This window comes from Cervus canadensis, chromosome 32 (assembly GCF_019320065.1).
Source record: "Cervus canadensis isolate Bull #8, Minnesota chromosome 32, ASM1932006v1, whole genome shotgun sequence".
NCBI lineage: Eukaryota > Metazoa > Chordata > Mammalia > Artiodactyla > Cervidae > Cervus > Cervus canadensis.
This window is the reverse complement of record NC_057417.1, coordinates 3,435,193-3,462,255: the sequence shown is the minus strand read 5'-3', so window position 1 is coordinate 3,462,255 and position 27,063 is coordinate 3,435,193. Positions and strand designations below refer to the sequence as shown.

The following is a 27,063-nucleotide window of genomic DNA, read 5'->3' as shown; positions in this document are numbered from 1 at the left end:
AAACCATCTCGTCCTCTGTCATCTGTTTGTCCTCCTGCCTTCTATCTTTCCCAGCATCAGGGTCTTATCCAGTGAGTCAGTTTTTCGCATCAGGTGGTCAAAGTACTGGAGCTTCAGCTTTAGCATCAGTCCTTCCAATGAATATTCAGGGTTGATTTCCTTTAGGATTGACTACTTTGATCTCCTTGCTGGTAAGAGACTCTCAAGAGTCTTAGGAAGTTAGATTTATTTCAGGGATTTTTAGTGGAATTTTTACATTCCTTCTTAAATGTGTTCTGATTGAGTATTTTGCAATGAGTGTTTTATTTTTTATAATTATAAGAGACACCCAATCATAAAGCTGTTTTCATCGTAAGGCAATATTCCAGCATGTGTAAGAACACTCAGGCTTAAAACCTTGTGGGATAGGGAATGCGTAGAAGCAGAAAGTGGGGAAAAGGCATTTGTCTCTGGGGCCGAGGTGAGAAACCAGTTTCAAATCCCAAGAGAGACAGAGAAGCGCTCATTGGGTTCTTGGAGACATAGACCTGGGTTTGTATCCAGACTGTGTGTCTTACATATGACCTTGGCGTTGGCCATGTGACCTTCTCCATGCCCCAGCTCCTCTCCTGCAGAACGAGGAGGGTGTTACAGGGTCACCGCACCTGACATATTGTTAGGTACTTAAACATGCTTCCATTGAATCAAGCCCGGATTCACGGAGGTCACATGTGTAAAGTCTAAGCTATGTGGTAAATTCTCAACAGATGGTGTTTTCCTCTTCTGACCTTCGTGTCCTAGTGCTCAGCGCCAGGGCCCCTGGGGAGTGAATTTAATAGAGTGGGATCTTGTCATTGCCTGCGTTTCATGTTCCGTCCTGCGGTCTCACATGGGGAGAGGGGTGGGGCAGGTGGGCTAGGTTAACTGCTTTTCGTCACTGTACCACACTTTGCTCATCTGTAAAATGGATGTTGTGCTAATACGTACCTTGGAAGGATTGAATGAGATAATAAAGACTTCATGTGATGCCTAGCAAATAATGTTTAATACATGTTCAGTTCAGTTCAGTTGCTCAGTTGTGTCCGAACGCATGTAGTAGTTAATAAAAATACTCAGTGTTCCCCAAGTAAACAATACCTAGTATGTGTTTCTGTAAATGGACATACTGTAAATTTGCCCATTTTTACAGCTTCTGTAAATGCTACAGAGTGCCTGACACAGAGTCGGCACCTAACAGGTTGTTAGATTCAAATAACCTGAGGACAGCACATGCCAGCATCCTGAGTTTGTGGACGCTGGAACCAATTAGCGCTTATTTCCACCAGAATGAATGGTTCTTGAAGGCGTTACACAAATGTGCCCTCACTAACCTTGTCTTTTCCAGCAGTGATCTCTAAAACAGAATATATTAATATTTACCAGATGCACACTGTGTATTTTCCATACACAGATTCTCTTCCTTCCCTGGGTCTAACTTGCCAATTTTAAAATAAAATTTTCTGACATTCTTGTACCCGCAGAGAAAACGAAGTGCTCAAGGTGCAGCTGAAGAAATACGTAGGCGCTGTCCAGATGCTGAAAAGAGAAGGCCAAACAGCCGAAGGTGAGGGGCAGAGGGAGCCGGGTGGGGCGGGGGCTGCACCTTTTCGTCTTGATCACCCCTGTGCCTCGCCCGGCAGACACTCAGCGTGGGATGAATACACCTGCAGATGAGTTAGAAAAACGGTGCTGCTTAGGATTCTGGAAAATTAATTAGACAGAAAACCCTGCTCTGCATCCTTGCAAAATTGTTAAGACTTACTTGCTGGACTGTTAGCAATCATTGTATCAATTTGTGCAGTTAGGGAATTGTATGACTAAAGTCTTAAGACATTTGCCAGGTGGTGAACCTGTAGCACGATTAAGCCATGTCAGGCCATGGGTGAAAGCAACAGAATGCCAAGGGGCAGAGAATCAATGGGGTTAGGCTGATCAGGCTCCAACCCCAGCTGTAATTCTGTTTCTTAATCTCTCTGTTCTCATCTATAAAATGGGGTCAGTTGGCAGCACCAACCTCTTAGCATCATGCCTACCAGAGAGTGAGTACTGAGTAGATTTGTTGTTGTTCAGTCACTAAGTCTTGTCCGACTCTTTGCGACCCCATGGATGGCAGCACACCAGGCTTCCCTGTCCTTCACTATCTCCTGGAGTTTGCTTAAACTCATGTCCATTGAGTCAGTGATGCCATCCAGCCATCTCATTCTCTGTTGTCCCCTTCTCCTCCTGCCCCCAGTCTTTCCCAGCATGAGGGTCTTTTCCAATGAGTCAGTTCTTCACATCAGGTGGCCAACGTGTTGGAGCTTCAGTATCAGCCTTTCCAATGAATATTTAGGGTTGACTTCCTTTAGGATTGACTGGTTTGATCTCCTTGTAGTCCAAGGGACTCTCAAGTCTGCTTCTGCACCTCAATTCGAAAGCATCAATTCTTTGGCACTTAGTTTTCTTTATAGTCCAGCTCTCACATCTGTGCATGACCACTGGAGTGGATTTTAGCTGCAAATAATAATATTCTTGATCAGAAATACAAGTAGATAGAAAAGTGATCACTTGGCCAAGATCTCCCTAAATGAGGTGGCGCCGTATGCTTCCTCCCTGTGTGGTTTGGCTGCACTTGAACTGTCATGACTGCTGAAATGTTTCTTAGGTCAGCCTGAAGACAGAGTATTTAACTTTAGCTGAAGTGTCTTGCAACCTTCAGCCAACTGACCAGAACAAGATTTTCTTAAACAAAAGCAAGCCCTTGGAGTGTGGACATTTTAACAGCGGGGAGCATGCCCCATGCTCACAGGTCTTGGGAGTCAGCCAGTCCTGAATTAGAGTTCAGGCGCATCCTCCATAACTTGACCTCTTGGCGTTACTTTGCCATCTCAAAGAGGAGACACCACACCAATGTTAGGGGAAATCACACCAGTGGCACGAGGGTTGTCGTGGGGATTTACCAAAACAGTGAATGCAAAGCCTTCATTCATATGGCACCCAGTGTATAGTTGGTACATGTAGTTATTTTTCTGTGTCATAGAGGGAGACAGGATTATAATCTAGGTGTGATTTGCATAGTAATATCATAAAAGATTGGATTTTTTTTGAGTTTTTATATTTATTATGGTCTCCATTTGATGAGGTTCAACACGTTGATTTTCTGTTTACTTTTCTTTGATAGCATGCCTTGCTCTCTTCATCCCTAGTTTGTAACTGCTGCCAGCCTGGGGGTTATCACTGCAGCATTAATCTTGTCTTTCTCAGGGGGACCATCACCCTTTCCACACAGATACTGCTCGTGTGGCCCGGACTCCATCTCATTACACCGGGCCGTGTCTGCTTTGGCCTTGTGACTCCTCACTTCTCGTCTTTGTTTCCCCAGCACCTGGCTTTTGCAGCCAATTCATTTCATTCACTGCATGTTTTGAATAAGTAGTTTAGCCCTTTATCCTTTCCAAGCAAGTTCAAGTCTATTCACATTTGACTCAGTAATCCTGGGATGAGTAGGTATTTTCCCTGTGTTTTAAAATATTCATTATTAGAGGTTCAGGAGAGCTTTAAAGTCTTGTCTGTGGCTCTGGGGTGGAAATGAACTCAGGTCATTTCCTTCTAAATCCCTGATTCTTTGCCTTACGAACTTCCTGAACTACTGTTCAGAGGCCTTTCTTGGGGAACCAAGTACCCATGCCTCATCTCAGGGGATCTTGGCACGGGGGTTGGGAGTGGGCTCTTGATTCGCATGTTTAGATATGCGACTCTCATGCAGGTGACCTGTGGACTCTGCCACCACCATTTCTGAAATCTGTACTCTGCCCTTGCTGAAATTTAATTTGATAGAGTAAGAAAATTAAACCTGGGGTGGGGAGCACCACTGGGCTTGAATTTGATTTGAAATCTGCCATACTATATAGTACATTTCTGAGTAGGAGCATTTTTGGAGTAAGTCGTCCCGCCAGCCCCCAAACAGAAACTACAGTGTACAGAAGGGTTTCTCACTGCAGCCAAAGTCAGTTTTCCTAAGACCCAGCTTGAATGTGCTAAGGGCCATCACATACCCAGCTCTGGCTTAAGTGGAACAGAGCAGAGAGGATGAAGCATACTTTCTCACTCATTCACAGTCCTTTTGTCATTTGTTGTTCAGTTGCTCAGTTCAGTTCAGTCGCTCAGTCGTGTCTGACTCTCTGAGACCCCATGGACTGCAGCACGCCAGGCCTCCCTGTCCATCACCAACTTCCGGAGTTTACCCAAACTCATGTCCATTGAGTTGGTGATGCCATCCAACCATCTCATCCTCTGTCGTCCCCTTCTCCTCCTGCCTTCAATCTTTCCCAGCATCAGGGTCTTTTCCAATGAGTCAGTTCTTCTCATCAGGTGGCCAAAGGATTGGAGTTTCAGCTTCAGCATCAGTCCTTCCAATGAATATTCAGGACTGATTTCCTTTAGGATTGACTCGTTTGTTTTCCCTGCAGTCCAAGAGAGACTCTCAAGAGTCTTCTTCAACACTACAATTAGAAAGCATCAATTCTTCAGCACTCAGCCTTCTTTATGGCCCAACTCTAACATCAGTACATGACTACTGGAAAAACCATAGCTTTGACTCTCCAGAACTTTGTCGGCAAAGTCCCTTTTGCAGTCCCTTACCACTCTATTTTCACCAGGTCATAGAAGACCTTCTACCATATCTGGGAGTCATTCTGGGTGGAAGGTCTTTATGAAAGTCCTTCAGTGCAGGCATGAACTGAGTGATGCCCTTCTCTTCCTTAAGTCCTGCATTTTATTCTTTCTTCCACTTAAGTAAAATTCGTGAGCACCAGCTAACATGCCAGACACCAGCAAGCAGCCTTATTAGAAGATGTGCTTTCAGAAATTGTGCTCTGGCCTTTCCAGAGCCTTTACCTAACTTTCAAGTGATGTCATCCACTACTCAGAGAAGTTGGGGCTCACTCCTCAACCCCAGCCAGCTGCTGACTCAGTTTGTTGAAAACTATGGAGTGTGTGCCCTGGCCAGATTGGGGTGCCTTGCCCTTGTCAGGCTGTGGTATCTTGGGGGTGTCCTGGATAGGCTGGGGTGGGGGGCTTGGTGTTTCCGGGGAGCTGGAGGACGAGGGGCAGGGAGAGGTTGTCCAGGGAGAGTCTTTTCTGATCCAGGATTTCTGTGGCTCCTGATGTTAGGTGGACATAGAGATGTGGACCAGCTTCTCAAATTCTAGGTGAGAGTTCACAGTGCTTTTTCCACAAAAGAAGCCTTTTAGGTTGAAGCGATAAAACTTTTTCTTTTTTTTAATCATTTGGACAACAAATTGTTTGTGAAACTGAGCTTATCAGTAGGAAAAGAGTGAGAAATCATTGAAGCTCCAAATGCCTTCAGGATTGAATAGATGGCTGAGGGCTATGTTGAGATCATTATATTCATTGTTGTTGTGGGAAGTGCCTTCAAGATTAAGAAAAAAAATCAATTTAAAATGGACCTTTAGAATAGATTGCTGACAATCTTTAAGAGGTCAGTTGGTAACTTTATTTCAGTTCTGAGGTTATCATGACTCTTCTTCCCCCTCAAGTTCTTTATGAAACATTGATGTAGGAATCTGACACAAGTGTTCAAAATGACGTCTTTATTACTGACGGTTGGAAGCTCCAGCTTGACTGAAGCCAGAATCACACCCCCTGGTGCATTGCCTCCCAGGTGTAGACCCCAGGACCCTCTTTGTGAGGCATTGTTTGTTCTGCTGAATGATGCCCACCCAGTAGGGGCCAAGGAGGAGGACGATCTAGGGGGGCATTCTCTTTTTAACCCAGCATCTCCATTTGACTGAGGATCTCACAGTCATGTAGGAAGTGGGGAGTGAGGCTGAGCGTGTGTTAATGGGGGATGTCTTCTCATGGATGTATGGCCCAAGGTGGGGGCCCTTTGGTAAGATCTGTGATGACTGCAGATCTTTCTGGGTGCCTCCTGAGGGAGATGCCAGCAGCGGGGCTGGGTCAGCAGGGTCGTTCCCTGAGTAGGCATCTCCTCTATCACGCCTGACCATCTGGGGAAAGGCTCTGTCAGCAGAAGGAAGGCTTGTTTAACCTGTCACCGTGACCTTTCTCCAAAGGAGTCACCTCATCCTGGTCCCTGTACATGTCCCCACCAAGATAGTGGTCATGGCCAAAGCGTTTGGGAATCACCGTGCGTTCCACATTCTTCTTGCTCGTTGTAACTGACATTAGTAAAAGAGGGACCCCTGTGCCAAAGACACTGAGGACTTCCCCAGGGTAATTGACTTAGAGACCATGTAAGTTTCTATGCCTCACTTTCTTCCTCTGTAAAATGGGAACTGTAGCAATACCTTCCTCATAGGGTTTTGGGGAAGAAGAGCTAGATTAGTATATGGAAAGCTCTTAGAATAATGTCTGATATGTAGCAGCCACTCAGTAAATATGACAGTTATTGTTATTACTATTTTTACTGCCTCACTTTCTCTCTCATTGCCCCTTTGAATACTTGTAAAATTAGGATTTGTTAAAATAGTATATATACTTCGTAGGTTGTTGTGAGGATTAGCTGTTAAGGTGATAGGTGTAATTCAGATAACATGCTGGGATCTAGAGAATGCTGTGGTGGATGGAATGTTGGCCCTCCAAAGATGTCTGTGTCCTGACCCCTAATCCGTGCCCGCACAACCTTCCATGGTGAAAGAGACTTTAGTTGTTGTTCAGTTGCTGAGTCATGTCTGACTCTTGTGACCCCATGGACTGCAGCCTGTCAGGCTCCTCTGTCCATGGGATTCTCCAGGCAAGAATACTGGAGTGGGTTGCCGTTTCCTTCTCCAGGGAATCTTCCCAACCCAGGGATCGAACCCACACCCCCTGCATTGGCAGGATGATGCTTTACCATTGAGCTACCAGGGAATCCAGAAAGAGACTTTTCAGATGTGATTAATAATAAGGCTTTTGGCAGGCAAAAGGAGAAGGCAGCAGAGATTGAGATGGTTAGACAGCGTCACTGACTGAATGGATGTGAATCCGAGCAAACTCCAGGAGACAGTGAAGGACTAGGGAGCTGGCGTGCTGCAGTCCATGGGGTTGCAGAGTCAGTTACGACTTAGCAACTGAACAACAGTGTTGCCTATGCATCTGGGGAGTCTGGGTTCTCTGAGTGCCCCCTGGTAGGGGTGGGGCTAGTCTCATGGAGGTCTTTGCTGCAGAGCAGCCCCTTGCTGGGTGTCGGGCTTCTCCTGGGCTTTCCCAAGGAGCATTTGCCTGTGAGTTGGAGCTGGCTCTCTGTACCAAGCAAGAGGTTCTACAGGGGCAGCCGAACGTGGGATTCCAGATGTGCCGCGTCCTGTGTCACACGGCTCCGGCCGCCGCCCCCTGCTGGCGTGGTGGCGGTCTCTGGCCTTGTGGCGTCAGGTCGCCTATGCTCCAACTTCTCTGGGTCCAGCGTCCTGACTCAGGGTCAGCCCTGTGATGTCGATGAGGCCCTACCCTCCCTGCTGCCCTTGACCTCAGCCGATGGGCTCCAGCTGGGTCTCAGGGCTCTACCAGGCTGTCACGAGGAGTTCTTCCTTTCCCGCCAGGCCTGGAAGGCTGGGGCCACTGTAGTTACCTTGTCTTCAAGTGGAGCCTGAGTGTGAGGGAGAGGAGAAGAGGGAGAGGAGCTGAGCTGAGAGGCAGAGAGGCACTGGGGGTCGATCGTGTCCTTCGAATCCCCGAATCCAGCCGTCCTGATGTGACAGTCCAGCCCTAAACATACTGTTAACAAGAGCAGTAATTCACTAGCCTCCCCTGCCACTGTCTTCAAGCTTGGGTTGGGTTTCCATAGCTTGGATGCATGCGTACTCAGTTGTGTCTGGCGCTTTGAGATCCCTCTGTCCATGAAATTCTCCAGGCAAGAGTACTGGAGCGGGTTGCCATTTCCTTCTCCAGTTTATCTTCCTGACCCAGGGAGAGAGCCCTCGATTCTTATGTCTCCTGCATTGGTAATCGAATTCTTTACCATTGAGCCACCTGGCAAGCCCAGGCATGGCAAACTGTTTGCTCTTTACTGGATGCAGGGTCTGTTCTGTCTTCATGGGGAGCTATCATTTCTCTAAAGCCTGTCTTTTCTAACCTGCAGCCTCTGTATGTTGTGAAGTCCTTCCTCCTGGCCGCCCTCCCTCTCATGTGCTCCCCTCCCCTGGAATCATCTGTCCTGGCCTCTGTAGTCCTATTCCGCGGTGATGGATTCTAAGGCTCCAAGCTCTTGTTGGCATTGCCATTTAATTCATGAGCCACAGGCTCAGGGGCAGAGGGGGAAGAAATGGCCTGTTGCTGGTGGCAATCAGAGTAATTGGCAGTGAGAACAGATCAGTGGGAGGAACTTGATGGATGAGGGAGGCTTGGGAGCCGTTTTAAAAGTTTAAGAAACAAGAGAAGTTGAGGTACCATTACACACCAGTCAGGATGGCTGCTATCCAAAAGTCTACAAGCAATAAATGCTGGAGAGGCTGTGGAGAAAAGGGAACCCTCTTACACTGTTGGTGGGAATGCAAACTAGTACAGCCACTATGGAAAACAGTGTGGAGATTCCTTAAAAAACTGGAAATAGAACTGCCATATGACCCAGCAATACCACTTCTGGGCATACACACTGAGGAAACCAGATCTGAAAGAGACACATGCACCCCAATGTTCATCGCAGCACTGTTTATAATAGCCAGGACATGGAAGCAACCTAGATGCCCATCAGCAGATGAATGGATAAGGAAGCTGTGGTACATATACACCATGGAATTTTACTCAGCCGTCAAAAAGAATTCATTTGAACCAGTCCTAATGAGATGGATGAAACTGGAGCCCCTTATACAGAGTGAAGTAAGCCAGAAAGATAAAGAACATTCCAGCATACTAACACATATATATGGAATTTAGAAAGATGGTAACGATAACCCTATATGCAAAACGGAAAAAGAGTCACAGAAATACAGAACAGACTTTTGAACTCTGTGGGAGAAGGTGAGGGTGGGATGTTTCAAAAGAACAGCATGTATACTATCTATGGTGAAACAGATCACCAGCCCAGGTGGGATGCATGAGACAAGTGCTCCGGCCTGGTGCACTGGAAAGACCCAGAGGAATCGGGTGGAGAGGGAGGTGGGAGGGGGGATCGGGATGGGGAATAAGTGTAAATCTATGGCTGATTCATATCAATGTATGACAAAACCCACTGAAATGTTGTGAAGTAATTAGCCTCCAACTAATAAAAAAATTAAAAAAAAAAAAAAAAGAAAAGGAAGCTCTCAGCCTCTATCCCGTGTCATGTCTCTTCCTGCGTGTGACTTGCCCGGTGACCCCTTGCTTCCTCGCCTGCCTGTGCTCCATGTCCTCCTTGGGGGTCTCACTTCCCCCGGGCTCCAGGAAGTGGGGCAGGGCTGTGGAGAAGCCTGGTCCTGTGTTGATGGAGGGTCACGGGCGAGAGGATTCCTGGAGCCTGTGGGTTTCATGGATGCGTGTGGTGCCCTGGGACCTTCAACCTGCAGCTTCCCTCAGTGACTGCAGGCACTGGGGTGTCTCCCTTGGTGCCCACATATTCTTGCCCCCAGTGTGCACACAGGTGATGTCTCTGTTGGAGGCAGGCTGCTTTGGCTACAAGGGAAGCAAGCTCGGGAGTCGTGTGTGTGTTTGTGTCTGGTCCCAGCGCGATCAGCACGGGACCTCATGGAGACGCTGCTAAGATCTCGTCACTCTACTGTTTAAAGCTCAATCCAGAGTTTTAAAAAAAAAAAAATTAGTCTTGGTTGTGCTGGGTCTCCTTTGTGGCCTGCAGGGGCTTTCTCTAGCTCTAGAGCTCTAGAGCACGGGCTCTAGAGCACGTAGGCTCAGTCGTCGTGGCACTGGTCTTCGTTGCCCTGCAGGATGTGGGATCTTAGTTCCCCGACCGGGGCTCGAACCCACGCCCCCAGCAGTAGAAGCACAGAGCCTTCACCACTGGACCACCAGGGAAGTCCAGTCTGGACTTTTTGACGAGGACCTGCAGTGCTCGGTGTGATCCGGCTCTTCCCTACTTCCCTGCCCCGTCTCCTCCCGCCCTCTCTTGGCCTGGCCACACTGACTTTACCAGGTAACACCTCCGGGCCTTGGCGGTTGCTGTCCTTCTGGAATGCTCCTCTCTCTTCTCTGAAAGGCTGGTCCTGCCTCATTAGGCAGTCCCTGTTCAGGTGTGGCCTCCCCTGACCACCCCGCCTCTCCCTCCCGTCACTTCCCTGATCGCCATCACAGCACCTTTATGAGCGCCTTGGCGTGTCTGATTGTCTGTCCCTTCCTTGGTCACTGTCCGTGTTCCGCCCTGCAGTGTACCATTCAAGGAGCAGAGACCTTGCCTGTTCTTCCCTCTGCTGTGTTCAGAGGGCCCCACACAGGCTTCACCCAAGGGATGTGCTCCATAAATATTTTTTAAAATGATTCTTTAATTGGAGGAATATTGCTTTACAATATTGTGTTGGTTTCAGCTGTGATTATACATATATCGCCTCCCTCCTTAGCCTCCCTGCCCTCCCGTCCCTCTGGGTCATCATGGAGCACCAGGCTGGGCTCCCTGTTTCTGTAGCAGCTTCTCACCAGCTGTCTGTTTTGCACATACTAGTGGATATATGTCGATGCTGTTTCCTCCATTCGTTCCACTCCCTCCTTCCCCTGCTGTGTCCCCAAGTCCATTATCCATATCTGTGTCTCGATTGCTTCCCTACAAATAAGTTCATCAATATCATCTTTTCAGATTCCAGAGACAGGCATTGTTGTTCTTGTTTAGCTGCTCAGTCATGTCTGATGCTTTTGTGACCACCTGACTGCAGCCTGCCAGGCTCCTCCATCTGTGGGATTCTCTAGGCAGGAATCCTGGAGGGGGTTGCCATTTCCTGCTCCAGATATATGGATTAATATACAACGTTTGCTTTTCTCTTTCTGACTTAATCACTCTGTGTAACAGGCTCTAGGTTCAGCCACCTCACTAAAACTGACTTAGATTCATTCTTTTTTTTTTTTTTATGACTGAGTAATATTGCATTGAATATAGGTACCCATCTTCTTTACCCATTTGTCTGTCAGTGGGCACCTCGGTTGCCTCACGTCCTAACTGTTGCCGGTAGTGCTCCTGTGAACACGGGTGCATGTGTGTTTCTGCACGGTTCTCTCAGGGTGTATGCCCAGCAGTGGGATTGCTGGGTCATACATTAATTTTATTCCTAGTTTTTTTTTTGAGGAATCTCCATACTCTTCTCCATAGTGGCTGTCTCAATTTGCATTCCCTTTTCTCCACATCCTCTCCAGCACTCATTGTTTATAGATTTTTTTGATGATGGCCACTCTGACCAGTGTGAGGTGATATCTCATTGTAGTTTTGATTTGCATTTCTCTAATAATGAGTGATGTTGAGCATGTTTTCATGTACTTGTTGGCCATCTTCCATAAATATTCATAACACGAATGAATAGAAATGACTAGAAATCCAGGAGGAGCTGTTGTAGAACTTGATTGAAAACCCACAGCAATTAGGGAGAGCTCAGCAGTGGGTGAGGTTGTGGATCTTCATTCTAAGGTCACTGAGAACATGCTGTATCACATGTAACTGCATTTTTCAGTTGTGCCTCCAGCCAGATTCCTCTGATGACATATACCATACTTCTATAGCATAGTATAGTTATACTTCTTATAACTATACTTCTTAGAACAAGACTTTAACTCTTTGAGGGTTTCATCATTCAGAGCTATTTTGATTACAAGAATCATAAAAATCCAATTTAATCTGTTTTAAATGAAACAGCAGAACTCCAGGAGGGTCTGTCTTCAGGAATGGCTTGATCTAGGGGCTCAAAATATATCACTAGGAGCTTTTTTTTGTTTTTTGTTTTCTTCTCAACTCTGTTCCCCTCCCTCCCAGTGTTAGCAGTGTGGTGCTGCTAAATGTTGAACCCCCAGCCCTCAGAAGAAGACACTGATTTCCACGGTGTCAGTGCTCCATTGTGGTCCGTTTCAAGCTACTCACGTGACATCACTGAATGCAAAGTTAGGAAGAGATGCACCCATGGGCTCCCGTGAACTGGTATGCCCCAGCTTTGCAATGCCCCCTCGCTGCTGGTTCCTTTTTCAGGCAGGTGTTCTTATGGTGACAGTAAGCTGCCAGCAGCTCTTGTTTTAATCTTCCCAGCAACCCAGTCAAAGAGAGCTCCTTCCCACTAGTTTCCTTGTAAACCACTCTCCCATCTCTCCCCTGGTGGAGCAGAGCTTCTCCATCTTGGCTCCATTTGAGTCACGTGGGGAGTTTTAAAAAATCCCAATGCTTGACCACTTGCAACCACCGTGTTAGACGATGTTGCTTTCAAGTTGATGAAGTGATGCATGCCACAGCGTTTCAGATGTCAGTGTCCATTGATTCTTGGCCCATGGTAGAGATCTTGACTCACACGGACATAAGAAATTAATCATCGCAGTCATCTGCTCCAAAGTGGCTGAGCCAGAATTCCTCCCCAGGTGTAAGCTGAGGCCATGTTTCCCCTGCGCCCCTGAGTTGATTCTCCCAGAGATGTCTTAGGTGATAAACCTCAGTGTCTGGCAGGTGACCAAGAGATGCTTGTTCTTCAGGAGGCAGCCTGTGCCTGGGATGGCTGGCCCAACTGGTTAGACTCTCCACCTTAACTTTGTCCTGAAAAAACCTGCTCTATTCCCCTGTCCTCCATGGGTCACTGAAACCCAATCATGTACTGTCAGCCAACACAGGGAGGCTAGTCAGAGCATGAGGGGCTTGGAACTGGACATCAGCTGGGGAGAAACAGACGGGCTTCTTGGCAGCAGTGCTGGGTGTGGACCAGATGTGCCGTGGACACAGTGAAGGCTCTTCCTTCCATGGGAAAGAGAAGCCTTTGCCTCGAGAAGGAGCTCAGAAAAGGCGATAGCAGAGCTTGGAGGCAAAAGGCAGGCACACGTTTCCCATTTGAGGGGATCTGGCTTGAACCTCAGCCCCGTGGTCTAGCGGCTCTGAAGTCTTGGGCCAAGTTTTAGTCTCAGAGCCTCAGTGTTTTTATTTGAACAAAGTGATAATAGTTTTGACTTCCTAGCATTATTTGAAGTTTAACAAAGATGACGTATGTAAAGTACCAGGCAAATGTTGACATTATTTTGGGTTACAGAAGCATTTTGAAGGGTATCCAGGCTGTGGCAAGTCAGGGTCCATTAGCAGAACACCTGTTCATTCATTTCTGAAAGTGGGTGAATAATTACCGTGATAATTGTAGAGTAAACCTCTTTGAAAGCTTATGCAGTCCATTATCCTGGTAAAACAATATTTGTGTGATTAGCCAATTTCCTGACCTTTAAATAAAAATCTGAACCGGTAGCCCCAGTCCCTGGCCCTTGCTGAGCACACAGAACTGCCAACACCAGGAAGATACTTCAGGGATGGCGGCCACAGATCTTAGCTTTAATAGTTTGAAGTTAGAATTTTGCTGGAAAAGTTCAGAGAGTAATGTACCCATCATTCAGTGTACTCACCACCACCTAGATGTAAAAGATAAATTTCCATATTGATTTCAGATTAATAAAGACTTAAAAGTTTGCAAGTGCAGTTCAGGATGTCCTTACTGATTGCATGCACAGATGTTTCCAGGTTAATTCTGCTTGGCCCATCTTGGGGGGCAGGCCTCACTTAGACTAATGCTGGGTACTTGGGGGTGTCTGTGTGTCAGGGGACTTAGAACTTTGGTGGGAGCAGCTCCATCCAAACATTCTGGATTGAGAGGAGAGAGGGGCAGGCCTCCAAAAGTAAGAGATGGGTTTTGCCAAGAGAGGATGCTGGGGAGGAAAAAGATAGGGGTTGTTGGATCTGGCATGGCCTGGGCAATTGGTAACACCAACATTTTTATGTAGGAGGGGTTTGGTGGTTTTGTTGGAAAGCGGGTTTAAAGGCATTTTCCCAAGACGGTATCTGCATAGCATGCTGTCCATTTTTGTTGAGTTTGTATGTTTACGTGGGATAGTGTAACAGAACTAGATTTAGCATCATGAAGAAGAAAACCTGGACAGCACTGACTTCCACAGGTTTTTTTTTCTTACCTCATGTAAGCCTAGAAGTAAATAGTCTAGTCCAGGGCTAGTGTGATTATTTCATGGTTGTTGTGAACTCAGGCTACTCTTTTCATTTTGCTCTACCTTCCTTAGTACATGGTTTTTTAGCTTCATGATTGCCTCATGGTGTGTATATTGTTGGCTAGTGCTCCAACCATCACATCTATATTTCAGCCCAGTAAAAGCAGAAGTGAGGAAGGGCAGAGAGCGCATTTTAAAGCTGAAGTCTGTAAGGATTTAAAACTTTAGGATCATAAGCCTTCTCTAAGGAGCTTTCCCACTCCAAATGACTTCTTTAGAGCTCTTGAAGGTGCTAGTCGCTCAGTTGTATCCAATTCTTTGTCACCCCATGGACTGTAGCCCGCCAGGCCCCTCTGTCCATGGATTCTCCAGGCAGGAATACTGAAGTGGGTAGCCATTCCTTTCTCCAGGGGATCTTCCTGACCTAGGCATTGAACCTGAGTCTCCTGCATTGCAGGCAGATTTCTTTTCTTTCTTTCTTTTTTTTTTTTTTAACCATCTGAGCCACCAGGGAAGCCCTTAAAGCTCTTAGGCCTCCCCTAATTATGGGGAAACATGGTTGCCTAATTGGCACATAAGGAAGCAGGGGCCACGGATATGGGGTCGGCAGCCAGCAGCCCCTACCCCAGGTGGCTTTCAGAAAGGTGAGGCTGATGGCAGTAACGCCGGGGTGGATGGAGGGAGGGTGCTTCTAAAGTCCCCCCAGGCCACCCTGAGTGCCATAGCTATGGGGAAAAGCTTCATCAAGGATACAGGGTCAGAGCTGCAAGATCATCCATTCCCTGGTTCTGGAAGTGGCGCCTGTCTCTCTGGAGACCTTCCATAAGAGATCATGTTTTATTTGCTCCACCGAACTTCATTCCCTGCAAGATGCTTTTCTCTCCTAAATCACTGCAGAAGCAATTGCCTGAAAATGCCAGGGATCGATTCATGATTTTTGTTCATTTCCTTTTTATTGTTTGGCAGGAAGCAAAGGCCCAGAGACAAAACAGGAGCACTTGGAGCACCTCTGCTCCCTCCTTAGAGGCCTAGACCAGACATGCATTTATCTTTGTCATAGTGACTTTTTTCCGGCCATATAGGCTTTGTGCTTCTCCTGGAGCAGTTCCTCTGTCGGCGCCTCCTTTGGTGTTCGGCGTCTTCCCTTCCTGGAAGCCGCCAGGTGGCTCGTTTTGTTAAATGCCACTTTCATTCTGACAACTGCTCTGCTTTAAGTTTCTAATTACAGTTTTCATCAGGCAACTGGTCATTTTGCTTTGCTTGAGTGGGTGATGATGCTTCTAACCTGGGCAGAGAGTGACTTGCCTAAATGTTTCCTTTGCACTTGGACTGAACAGAAAAAATAGACATCCTATAAAGAGATAAAGCTCATCTCTTGGTCTGTGGTTATTTCACTGGTTTATGGCCTCGATTTCATTCTTCGCGTTGCGGGAGAAACACACTCCCTCCTCACCCCTCTCTGTACCTTCTCTTCATTCAGTTTAGAATCTTTATTCTGCCCGGTACCTCTCCTGTTCACAGGCTGATGTCGTTGCTCCAGGAAGCCCAAATGAAGCTCACCATTTCCCCTGGTTGGTCACTCCCAGATATATTGTATGGCTGGGCATTTTGTGCTTTAAAATTCTGATTCGTTCCTTTCTTCAGTGACATATTCAGTAAACATGTAGCAGGATGTAAGCTCCATGAGAATGGGGACTGACTTGGATTTTTTTTTTTTTAACTTTTTATTTTGTATTGGGGCATAGGCGATTAATAATGTTGTGATAGTTTCAAGGTGGACAGCGCAGGGACTCGGCCACACGTATACATGTATCCATCTCCCCTCCCATCCAGGCTGCCACAGAATGAGCAGAGACCCCTGTGCCTTACAGCAGGCCCTTGTTGGTTATCCGTTTAAAATATAACAGTGTCCATCTCAAATGCCCTAAGCATCCTTTTCTCCCATCCTTCTCCCTGGCAACCGTAAGTGGGACTGACTTGATTTTGATATTATTGTGCACTCAGCTTCTAAAACAGATCCCTGATCCCTGGTGGGTGGGTGATCAGTAGATGTTTGGTAAGTGATTGGCTGACTGAGTTTATAATAATAACAATAATAGCGAATGTGGGTTAAGCACCATATGCCATGCCCTTTGTTAACTACTCAATAGGCAACCTTCTTGTGAGGTGAGTACTCTTTATCACGCACTTTACAGGCGGGGAAACTAAGGCCAAGAAAAGGTATATAGTATGGGGGAGACAAACTGTCTGCTTTGAAGTCCTTCCCATATCCTGTGTGAGATCCTTGTTATTGTCAACATCACGGTCGAGTGCTCTGCCCACAGCACGCAGCTGGTGAGCAGGGGGTGGATCACTGATGCTCTGACACAGAAGGGAACGACACACAGTACCTACCGCCCTGGAGCTCGCAGACAGGGTGACTGGGTGGGCCTAGTAACCTGGGCTCCAGGAGAGTGTGGACCTGGTCCTTCCAGTCCCAGTTTGCCCCCAGACAGCCTAGCCTGGGCAGAGTAGGCGAGGATGTGGACAGGGGCCAGGGGATGTGCTGCTGGGTGCCCACGAATTGAGTTCCTGGGAGGCATTCTCGTTCGCTGTCGTTGTTCAGTCACTCAGACATTTCCGACTCTTTGCAACCCCATGGACTGCAGCACGCCTGGCTTCCCTGTCCTTCACCATCTCCCAGAGTTTGCTCAGCCTCTTGTCCATTGAGTCAGTGATGCCATCTGACCATCTCATCCTCTGTCATCCCCTTCTCCTTATGCCTTCAATCTTTCCCAGCATCAGGGTCTTTCCCAAGGAGTCGGCTCTTCGCATCAGGTGGCCAGGGTATTGGAGCTTCAGCTTTCAGCATCAGTCTTCCAATGAACATTTAGGTTGATTTCCTTTAGGATTGACTGGTTGGATCTCCTTGCAGTCCAAGGGACTCTCAGGAGTCTTCTCCAGCACCACAGTTCAAAAGCGTCAATTCTGGTCCATGTTGTACTCCAAATGGCTCCCCTTGCCAGGCTCCCCCATTACCTTTCATTTTAGACTTAGAATTTCACTGTTTCTGAGGCCCAGTCCCTCCAAAAGCACCCTCCTTTCCCCAGGTGGAGCCAATTAGGCTAAGCTCAACTCCACTTTTAATTACTTTTGCCCTTATTTGTGTCTGATTTGTCTCATTATAATGCTGTTCACAGCATGGCAGCCAGGCACGGTGCATACACAATTTCGAGGTCTTGGCTTCCTGCTGAGTAAAATGAGGGGCTTGGAATAGACTCAAGCACACATGTACCCATCGGCCAGGAGAAGCCTGCTGAACTCACCTGGCTGGCCTGAAAAGTCTTTCAGCAGCTTTATGTGGAAGAACAATTTGTTAAGAAATGAAACCGTATTCATTACAGAGCATTTAAAAAGATAGAGACAAACGATAAAGGAGAAAAATGAAAATCACAAACCCTCAAGCATTATTAATACTCTGAGATAGATCCTTCCAGATCTCTGTAGCACTTCTTTCTGGGACCTCTTCGGCTAAACACATCCTGCCTGAAGAGCCTGGGGATCCCTTATCCCCTGCTTGACACATGGGCTTCATGGGCCAAGAGAAGAACTGGATTGTATTTTAAAAAAACATGCCAATAACAAATAATTGGTAGGGGTTTTAATAGGAAAATCAGGCAGTGGTCTCATATGACTGTAAATCATGCCAAGGTCCTGTCATAACAAGCCACACGTGTGCCAAAATGACAGGAAGTGTGGTTTGATGGGCCGGCAGACTGGTTACTGCTGTCTTTACCTCTTTTCCAGAGGAAGATGGGACAGCGTTCATGAAGGCTGCCCATCCTGTGTTAGAGCGCGAACGTGTAGACCATCCCATGGGTTTGGCCTGGAAGGTCCGAGCTCTGCCTTTTGCCCGCAGTGTGACCTTGGGCATATAGCCTGGCTTTTTTGTGTGTTCTTTCCTTTTCCTTTCTATGTGTTTGTCTCGTTTGTGTAGTTACTTTTGGCTGTGCTGGTCTTGTTGCTGCATGTGGGCTTTCTCTTTCCTGAAAGGAGCTTTCAGGAGCTGCTCTGCAGATGCGGTGCCCAGGCTTCTCGTCGTGGCTTGTCTTGCTGTGGAGCAGGGCCTCTAGGCAAGCGGGCTTCAGTGGTTGCAGTTCACGGTTTCTGGAGTGCGGGCTCAGTAGTTGTGGCACACAGGCTTTGTTGCTCCAAGGTGCGTGGGATCTTCATAGACCAGGGATCAGAGTGGCGTCTTCTGCATTGCAAGGTGGTCTCTTAACCCTGGGACCCCCAGGGAAACCTTCTGTATGTCTATGTTTTGGATAGTTTCTGTTGCCAGGTCTTCAAGTTCGCTCATCTTTCTTCTGCAGTTTGCTGTGACACTTTACAGTGGCCGTATCCAGCCATAAGGGATGCTGGGAAACACTGTCTCTTTGTTTTTGGCCCACGTGTCCAAGTGCCCAGCAGAAAGTTGATGTTTCTCTTTTTAGGGGCTTCCCTGATAGCTCAGTTGGTTAAGAATCCTCCTGCAAATTGATGTTTTTCTTACTATAGAAGAAAGATTGGCTGTTAGGGGATACTAGCCTTAGAGGATATATATGTTTGCATTAGTTGCTACTCTGCTTTTGATGAGCAAGTGGAAGCAAAGTGCTAGCTTTTTGGGCAATGGCAGTAATGGGGTCAGTTTCAGTGGAGAAATGAGAAGCGGTGAAATGTGAAAGGTGAACTCTGCTCAGCGCTTGGAAACTCTCACCATTTGGTGACACAGGAGTCATCTTCTCCATTTTTAAGAAGTAAGATAGTCAACTGCTCTGTGTCCCATGTTTATTTTCCCTGTGAATCTAGAGTGCTCTTGTGGTCTGAAGGGTTAGATTTATCATGGGCATATGTCCCACCGATCAGCTAGGTCAGTGCCAAGAGAATTTGGTTAAGCTAGAATTGAGACCCAGGTCCGACTCTTGGCTTAATGCTCTTCCTGCTCGTGCTATTTTCAAATGGTATAAACTCACTTTCGCCACATATAAGGTGTGAATAGTAACTGCCTGGCTCAGTGAGCAGTGGATCTCAGGGTCCTGAGATCAAGTTTTAAACTGCTCTTTCTATATTATTTGGTCTCCCACTGGGAGAGGAAAATAAACTTAACAGTATTTTCTTGGTTTCCCATGATGTGTTATTGTATTTTCTACCTTCCTTGGATAATTTCTTTTTGGAGAGGATGACAGTTGACATTCAATTAAATATGAAATATAGAAGGTCTCTTCTGTTACTTGCAATGATAAAAATATTGGTTTTAATATATTAGAATTGATTTCAGTGAAAGCAGTCACTACATAGCTTGTTTGCCATACATTGTTTTTTATAGTTGAGTATTTTATTGGAATTTAAAAAATGAGTTATTTTTAATTTTTCATAACAGGTCCAACAATATAAAGGAGTATGAAAGAGACGTATAGTAGAGACATATAAAGGAATAATCTCCCTTAATGCTCCCCACTTTAGATAACCGGGGTAAATTGATGTACATACACTTTGGCAAATCTATACTCTACAAACATGTTCTACTTATTCCATTTTTTTCCCTTCAAAAATGGGATTACAGCCTCTTATCAGGGGTTGGCAAACTATGACCCATGGGCATGCTGCTATTTTTGTAAAGTTTTATTGGAACACAGCCACACCCATTTGTTATGAATTGCCTGTGTACTTTCTCTATACAACAGAGGGGTTGAGTGGTTCCAACAGAGACACATGGCCTGAAAAACTGAAAACCACCTAGCCCTTTAAAGAAAGTTTGCTGTTCCCCGATCTAATCTGCTTTGACTTTCTCAGGTAATGGTATATAACTGAACAGTCGTAACTCTTCACTCCAGATCAATAGATACAGATCTAAGTCATTCATTTTATTTATTTATTTTTTCTATTTTTTGGCCACACCCCAAGGCAAACAGGATCTTAGCTGCCAAACCAGGGATCGAACCTGTGTCCCCTGCAGTGGAAGTGTGGTGTCTTAACCACTGGACTGCTAGGAAAGGCCCCAAGTCTTTCATTTTAACTTCATGTGCACCTGCATGTCAGAGTTCATCATGTGACTGTGCTACGATGGTTAAAATCATTCCCTCATATAGGTTGATTCCAGGATTTTGCCATAATAAACAGTATTTCATAAACCCCACATAAGTGTATTTTTATATCCTGGGGGCTTCATTTACATGGGAAAGATTTACAGAAGTACCGTTGCTGAAGGAAAGCCTGGATTCTTTGCCCATCAGTTGCCTTTTGGTTTGAAACCCACGTGTCATGTCATCAGATGTTCTCTCTGATCTGACACCTCTTTTGGGAATCTGACATTTGTTATAAAAGTGGTTTTCAATCCCTGTTGACTCTGGCTCACAGTAATAAATCTGCTGCTGAAACACACGTTTTCAAGTATGTTTATAATTGATACCCAACCTTCCTGGAATAATACTGAAGACTTACGACATGCTCAGAACAGTCTCATGTTTTGTATCCTGTTTTGTTCCATCTTAACAAACATCAGTTGTAACTCACTGATGGTGAGTTGTTTTCACCACCTCAGTAAAGGGACACAACCTGTAGTTTGAAAGACTGCCCTTTTCTAGAAAGGGGTACTATTCTGAATCTTGTGATCTAGTTAAGTTTGATGTTTTATCTGTTGGTCCTTCCCTTCTTTATTTAAGGTAAAAACTTTGTTCTTCTTAGTGAAAATTCATACATATTTTAATGCATAATGTCTTTATTGTTGTGAGGGGGGATACAGACCAGTTTCCTTTGGAAATGGGAGTTGTCCTTGGTCTTCATGTGTTTCCCCAGAGAGACCAAATACCTGGACTTTGTTGTCATGCAGTGTGGATATACCTGTTAGCCAAGCCACCTCATGGGTGATTTGTCCTCTTTTGGGTCTAGCCCTGTGGCTCATACCTTGATCCTGACCACCCCCCGACCCAGTGTCCACACACATCACCGCCCCCCGCTCAGCCTCGACGCCCACCTGTCCTCCGCTCAGTGCCCTGTTGCCTTTGGTCTAGATCAGCCATGAATACTGTGATTCTGTTATTCCCTCTGAGGCTGTTGAGACCTGCCGCCATATTTTAGTAATAGAACTTTCCCCCGCTTTTGCAAACCAAGAAACCAATCAGAAAGGGTATTATCTCATAGAACTTCTTCGGGTGCAGGTCTGGCTGAATCCAGGTGAGCACTAGCAGTTTACCAGGAAGATCTCTCTCTCTTCCCCTTCATCCTGCTTCAGGTTCTGGTAGCTTTGTTTCATTTTCAGACAGCTTATCTTTTCTAGGGGGAGGACATGATCAGATAGGAGCTGGAGGGACAGCGGGGGTCAGAGCAAAGGTCACTCCACGTGACCTGCAGAGAGGCTTGGATTTTATCCTCAGGCTGGGGAACCTGGTGAAAAATTTAAAGTGGAAAATGACACGAGTCAATCTTCATGTTTCCTCCCATCACACGAAGGTCTGCCCCACGTGTCTTATTCTATGCACGTCAGAAACCGGATTCTTCCTTTAGAGGGACGGTTACATTCAGACACCTAAAATATTTTTCTTTCTCTTTCTCTCTCTCTCTCTTTTTTTTTTTGAAATTTCTGACATTGTTTGAATTTAATGATTCATATTACGAATTATTCATGAAAATGATCTTTTAAGCTTCTTATAATAGCTGAAATTATCCTTCATTAGATACTGACAGTTCCTGTGATGGGTGTAATTATAAAAAAAAATATTCTTAGGCTGGCTATATTCTGCAGTGTTAAAATTACGCAAATGAGCAAGAGATAAGAATAGCAGCTGAGTAGGATGGTCAGATTTTATGGGAGAAGGGGGGATGGCAGCATTGCAAATTTTCTAAAAATGAATAAATATGTGCTGTACACATTAAGTACGTTTTTATTACTGTCTGCTGTGATGTTCACCCTCTCCTCATTGGCCCGGGAGTGCATTAATTTTAGCACCCTGAATTGTTTGTAGCTCTTGCCCATATATGAATTGCATCAAGGAGAGTTTTTTTTTTTTTTTCTTCTTTCCTCCTTCTTTCCACTCAGCATTTTCTGCAAGGCAGGCTGTAGTAATCTCCGATAGTTCTTGAGAATGGCACGCTTGTTGCTAATACAGAGAAAGCTGAGATGGGAGGGTGGGGGCAGGGAGTCAGGTGCCGTGGTGAGGGTGAGGTCTCTGGGTAATGCTCCTGAGAAATCATGTCTGCATCATGTTCATGTCCCAGGGATGACCAGGTGGGGTGTTCGTGGCTGACAGGGGTCAACCTACTTCTTGGGATTGATCTTGACAACCTTGTAGTGACAAGAATAATTGAGGAACCAAATAGCACATGATGTCCAGGGGCCCCACACGACCTGCTCCTGCCTGACCCCCTCAGGGTCTCTGTTAACAATGCCCCATTCTACCTCTTCCTCACGTGGTCCCATCCCTTCTTGGGGGCCCTACAGAACCCTCCCAGAGAGTGATTAGGGTGGATAGGGTACCATCAGTGGCCATACAGCCTCAGATCAGCTCACACGTAAAGCAGATGGACTGAGTTCTCCCATCTCCCTGCCTTTGAACTGGACCAGTCAGTGAAATAAAAAGTAGAGGGTGATTTCAAAAAGCAAAAGGCTAACAGGTAAGTAGTGCTTACTCATTTGAAAAACTATCTATATACTCATTCAATCCTCACGTCCATACGATGTGCTGGATGCTATTATGATCTTCAGTCTGCATGTGAGGAAACATAAACAGCGAGCTTAAGTCACTTTCCCAAGATCACACAGCAAGTCAGGAGGGTGAAACATTGCTGGTTTCACTGATTGATGATGGATGGGGTGGGGGCCTGATCAGCTCACCCAAGACGTTCTCCAGCAGGCTTGAGTCTATTCACACAGATGTGACTTCCAGCTGTCTCCTTACACTTGTACCTCTTGTAACCTCATCCCGCTTCCCCTCAGCTTCTGGGCACCGTGATGCCTGCTTCTGTGCCCAGTTTGGCGTGGACCACCATCCCTTGTGAGGTGTGTTCCTGCAGTGATGGCTTGCTGCCTTCCTCGCTTGCACCTGGGCAGCCCTTCACCTTGGTGTTTGGTTTTCTTCTGGAATGTGCACAGACCTCATTATGCCTTCAGATGACAAGAAGTGGATACTTACTTTCCATTATATCTTAGAGACCAGAGGTTGGCAAACTTTTTTTTTTTTGTAAAGGCCCAGTCATAAGTATTTTAGGTATTGCAGCTGGTCTGTCTGCTTCTTCCTTTCCTCTTTCTCTCCTTGTTTGCATTCCCTTCCCTCCCTCCTCCCTCTCCTCCTCTCCTATTATGTACAGTTTTTACTGTAACATAGACCACAGGCTGGATTTCATTCGGGGGGTGTAGTTAGCCAACCCATCCCGCAGGCATTTGTTGGTGTTAAACTGCCTCTCTTAAAAAATGGAACTGTCCTAGTTCCTGTAGGTCTGATTTTTGCTTCAGCTGGTCCTTCTCACACGTACTATGTCTGCTGATTTCTGAAGTGTCCGGGACCCACTTGTCTGCTGTCTTCCATTCCCTGAATCTCCTCTCACTCTTAACTGCTCTGGTTTTGCTCCAGCCAGGCTGGCGCTCTGGACATTTTCTCAGAGCTGCAGACACAGTGAAGTTAAGGGTGATGCTTATTTGCTCTTTCAGACTTTTCTTTCTGTAGTTTACACGGGGAAAAGCCTGCTTGATAAAGAAGGTAAACCACCAGCCTGTATGTTTACACCTGGCTGTTTCTTTGGGGCGGCCTCTCCCAGTGTCTGGTGTTGCGGGAGGAGGCGTGGGGCAGATGCTGTGTGCCCTGCAGGTGCGGTCCTCTGACCCATCCTTTGCCAGCCTGCTGAGGTCACTGGTGTAGATGCCCTTCTCCTTACTTCTAAATGAGAGAACAGGCTCCACGCGGAGTTCTGCACCCAGCCCACGACAGAGCTGGCGAGTCAGTTTAGGTCTTTAGGTGGCACATCTGGGACTCCGACTGGTGCCTCCTCTGGACATGAGTAATTCTTTTTTGTAAAATTCACTTTTTTATTTAATATATTTTTTGGCTGTGCCACATGACGTGTGGGATCTCAGTTCCCCATCCAGGCATTGAACCCATGCCCCTTGCAGTGGAAACAGTTTTAACCATCAGGAAGTCTCTGGATGTGAGTAATACTGGAATGCTCTCCTCACTGTGCTTATGGTTCAAAGCAGGGTTTCTGGAGTCAAGACCATCTGGGGGTGAGCCCAGTTCTACCCCTCAGCAGCTGCATGATGTTGGGCGTGGCATCACTGTTCTGACGGACATGAGTTTGAGTAGGCTCTGGGAGTTGGTGGTGGATGGGGAAGCCTGCAGTCCATGGAGTCACAAAGAGTCAGACACGACTGAGCAACTGAATTGAATTGACCCTCTCGGGACCTCAGCTTTCTTACATGTAAAATTGAGCTAGTAGTACCATCCTCATGAATTGTTATGACTGTAGAATGAAACCATTAAAATGATGCTCAGGAGACGTTAACTGTCCTTGTTGTTTAGTCGCTTAGTTGTGTCCGACTCTTTGCGACCCCATTGACTGTAGCCCTTCTAGGCTTCTCTGCCCATGGGATTTCCCAGGCCAGAATACTGGAATGGGTTGCCATTTCCTTCTCCAGGGGATCTTTCCAACCTTGGGATTAAACCTGAGTTTCCTGCTTGGCAGGCAGATTCTTTACCACTGAGCCACTTGAGAAGCCCCCAACTGTCATTGCTATTTCTTTTTTTTTTTTTAAATAAATTTTATTTTTATTATAGTAACAAAATGTACCACCTTAACTGTGATAAGCGTGCACTTGGGCAGTGTGAGTACATTCACGCTGTTGCGTGGCTGATGTCTGGCACTCCTGTGGTCTCCCAGATCTGAAGCCCTGTCCCCAGTCCCCTGCCTGGCTCTTTTAAACAAGCAGATTCTGGTCAACCACTTGTAAAAGAATTAAACTAGAACACCTTCTAACACCATACACAAAAATAAACTCAAAATGGATTAAAGATCTAAATGTAAGACCAGAAACTATAAAACTCCTAGAGGAGAACATAGGCAAAACACTCTCCGACATGAATCACAGCAGGATCCTCTATGACCCACCTCCCAGAATATTGGAAATAAAAGCAAAAATAAACAAATTGGACCTAATGAAACTTAAAAGCTTTTGCACAACAAAGGAAACTATAAGTAAGGTGAAAAGACAGCCCTCAGATTTGGAGAAAATAATAGCAAATGAAGAAACAGACAAAGGATTAATCTCAAAAATATACAAGCAACTCCTGCAGCTCAATTCCAGAAAAATAAATGACCCAATCAAAAAATGGGCCAAAGAACTAAACAGACATTTCTCCAAAGAAGACATACAGATGGCTAACAAACACATGAAAAGATGCTCAACATCACTCATTATCAGAGAAATGCAAATCAAAACCACAATGAGGTACCATTACACGCCAGTCAGGATGGCTGCTATTCAAAAGTCTACAAGCAATAAATGCTGGAGAGGGTGTGGAGAAAAGGGAACCCTCTTACATTGTTGGTTGGAATGCAAACTAGTACAGTCACTATGGAGAACAGTGTGGGATTCCTTAAAAAACTGGAAATAGAACTGCCATATGACCCAACAATCCCACTCCTGAGCATATACACCGAGGAAGCCAGAACTGAAAGAGACACGTGCACCCCAATGTTCATTGCAGCACTGTTTATAATAGCCAGGACATGGAAGCAACCTAGATGCCCATCAGCAGACAAATGGATAAGGAAGCTGTGGTACATATACACCATGGAATATTACTCAGCCATTAAAAAGAATTCATTTGAATCAGTTCTAATGAGATGGATGAAACTGGAGCCCATTATACAGAGTGAAGTAAGCCAGAAAGATAAAGACTAATATAGTATACTAACGCATATATATGAAATTTAAAAAGATGGTAACGATAACCCTATATGCAAAACAGAAAAAGAGACACAGATGTACAGAACAGACTTTTAGACTCTGGGAGAAGGCGAGGGTGGGATGTTCTGAGAGAATAGCATTGAAACAAGTATACTATCAAGGGTGAAACAGATCACCAGCCCAGGTTGCATGCATGAGACAAGTGCTCAGGGCTGGTGCACTGGGAAGACCCAGAGGGATGGGATGGGGAGGGAGGCGGGAAAGGGGATCGGGATGGGGAACACATGTAAATCCATGGCTGATTCATGTCAATGTATGGCAAAAACCACTACAATATTGTAAAGTACTGAGCCTCCAACTAATAAAAAAGAAAAATTCCAAAAAAAATAATAAATAAACAAGCAGATGAGAGCAGCAGGCCCTTGACTGAATTGCGCACAGCACCGGTCGTCCGTAGACAGCTGTTCTGCTTAGCCCTGTGGGTGGCCTGACTCCAGCCGTGGTGAGGGTGGGGAGGCGTTTAGACTTGGGGATCGGCTCCCTCCCACCCGGTCCAGGCACCTGCAGCTTATTGCCTGCTTTCTCCTTTCGGGCTGTTGGCTCAGCACTTCTCGGTCAGCACCTCTCGGAGTCCACGCCACCACACTTCCTGGCATGTTCTCGGAGTTCCTCTGTTCTATGTAAGAAGAAACTCAGTCTCAGAGAGGCTCAGCAGTGCATGTGGGACCACGAGGCTCAGACACCCACCCTGGGGCTGCCCCACACCTGGTGGCCTCGCCCCCTGCGCCCCCGGTTCTTGTTATTGGACAGCGGTGGTGAGAGTTCTTTCTCATTGCTTTCCTCAGCACGTGAAATAGGGATCCACTCGAGTGGGTTATTGGAGCACCCGCCTCTAACCTCAGGAGTGGAGTTTCGCTGTTGTTTAGTCTCCCAGTCATGTTCGACTCTTTGTGACCCCATGGACTGTAGCCTGCCAGGCTCCTCTGTCTGTGGGGTTCTCCAGGTAGAAATAACTGGAGTGGGGTGCTGTTTCCTTCTCCAGGGGGTCCTCCCGA

The 27,063-nt window shown here is 46.3% G+C and overlaps 1 protein-coding gene across 4 annotated transcripts in view; it reads left to right on the top strand.

Moving 5' to 3' along the window:
- Positions 1–27,063, top strand: part of SNX29 (sorting nexin 29) — a 579,583-nt gene that overhangs the window by 213,611 nt on the left and 338,909 nt on the right. For all 4 annotated transcript variants that reach the window (XR_006267027.1, XM_043455630.1, XM_043455631.1 and 1 more), the window contains one exon: positions 1,500–1,582. Coding sequence is in view for 3 of the 4 variants with exons in the window: in XM_043455630.1 (XP_043311565.1) it covers positions 1,500–1,582 (83 nt within the window). In the remaining variant the exon portion in view is untranslated. The remainder of the gene's footprint in view (positions 1–1,499; positions 1,583–27,063) is intronic.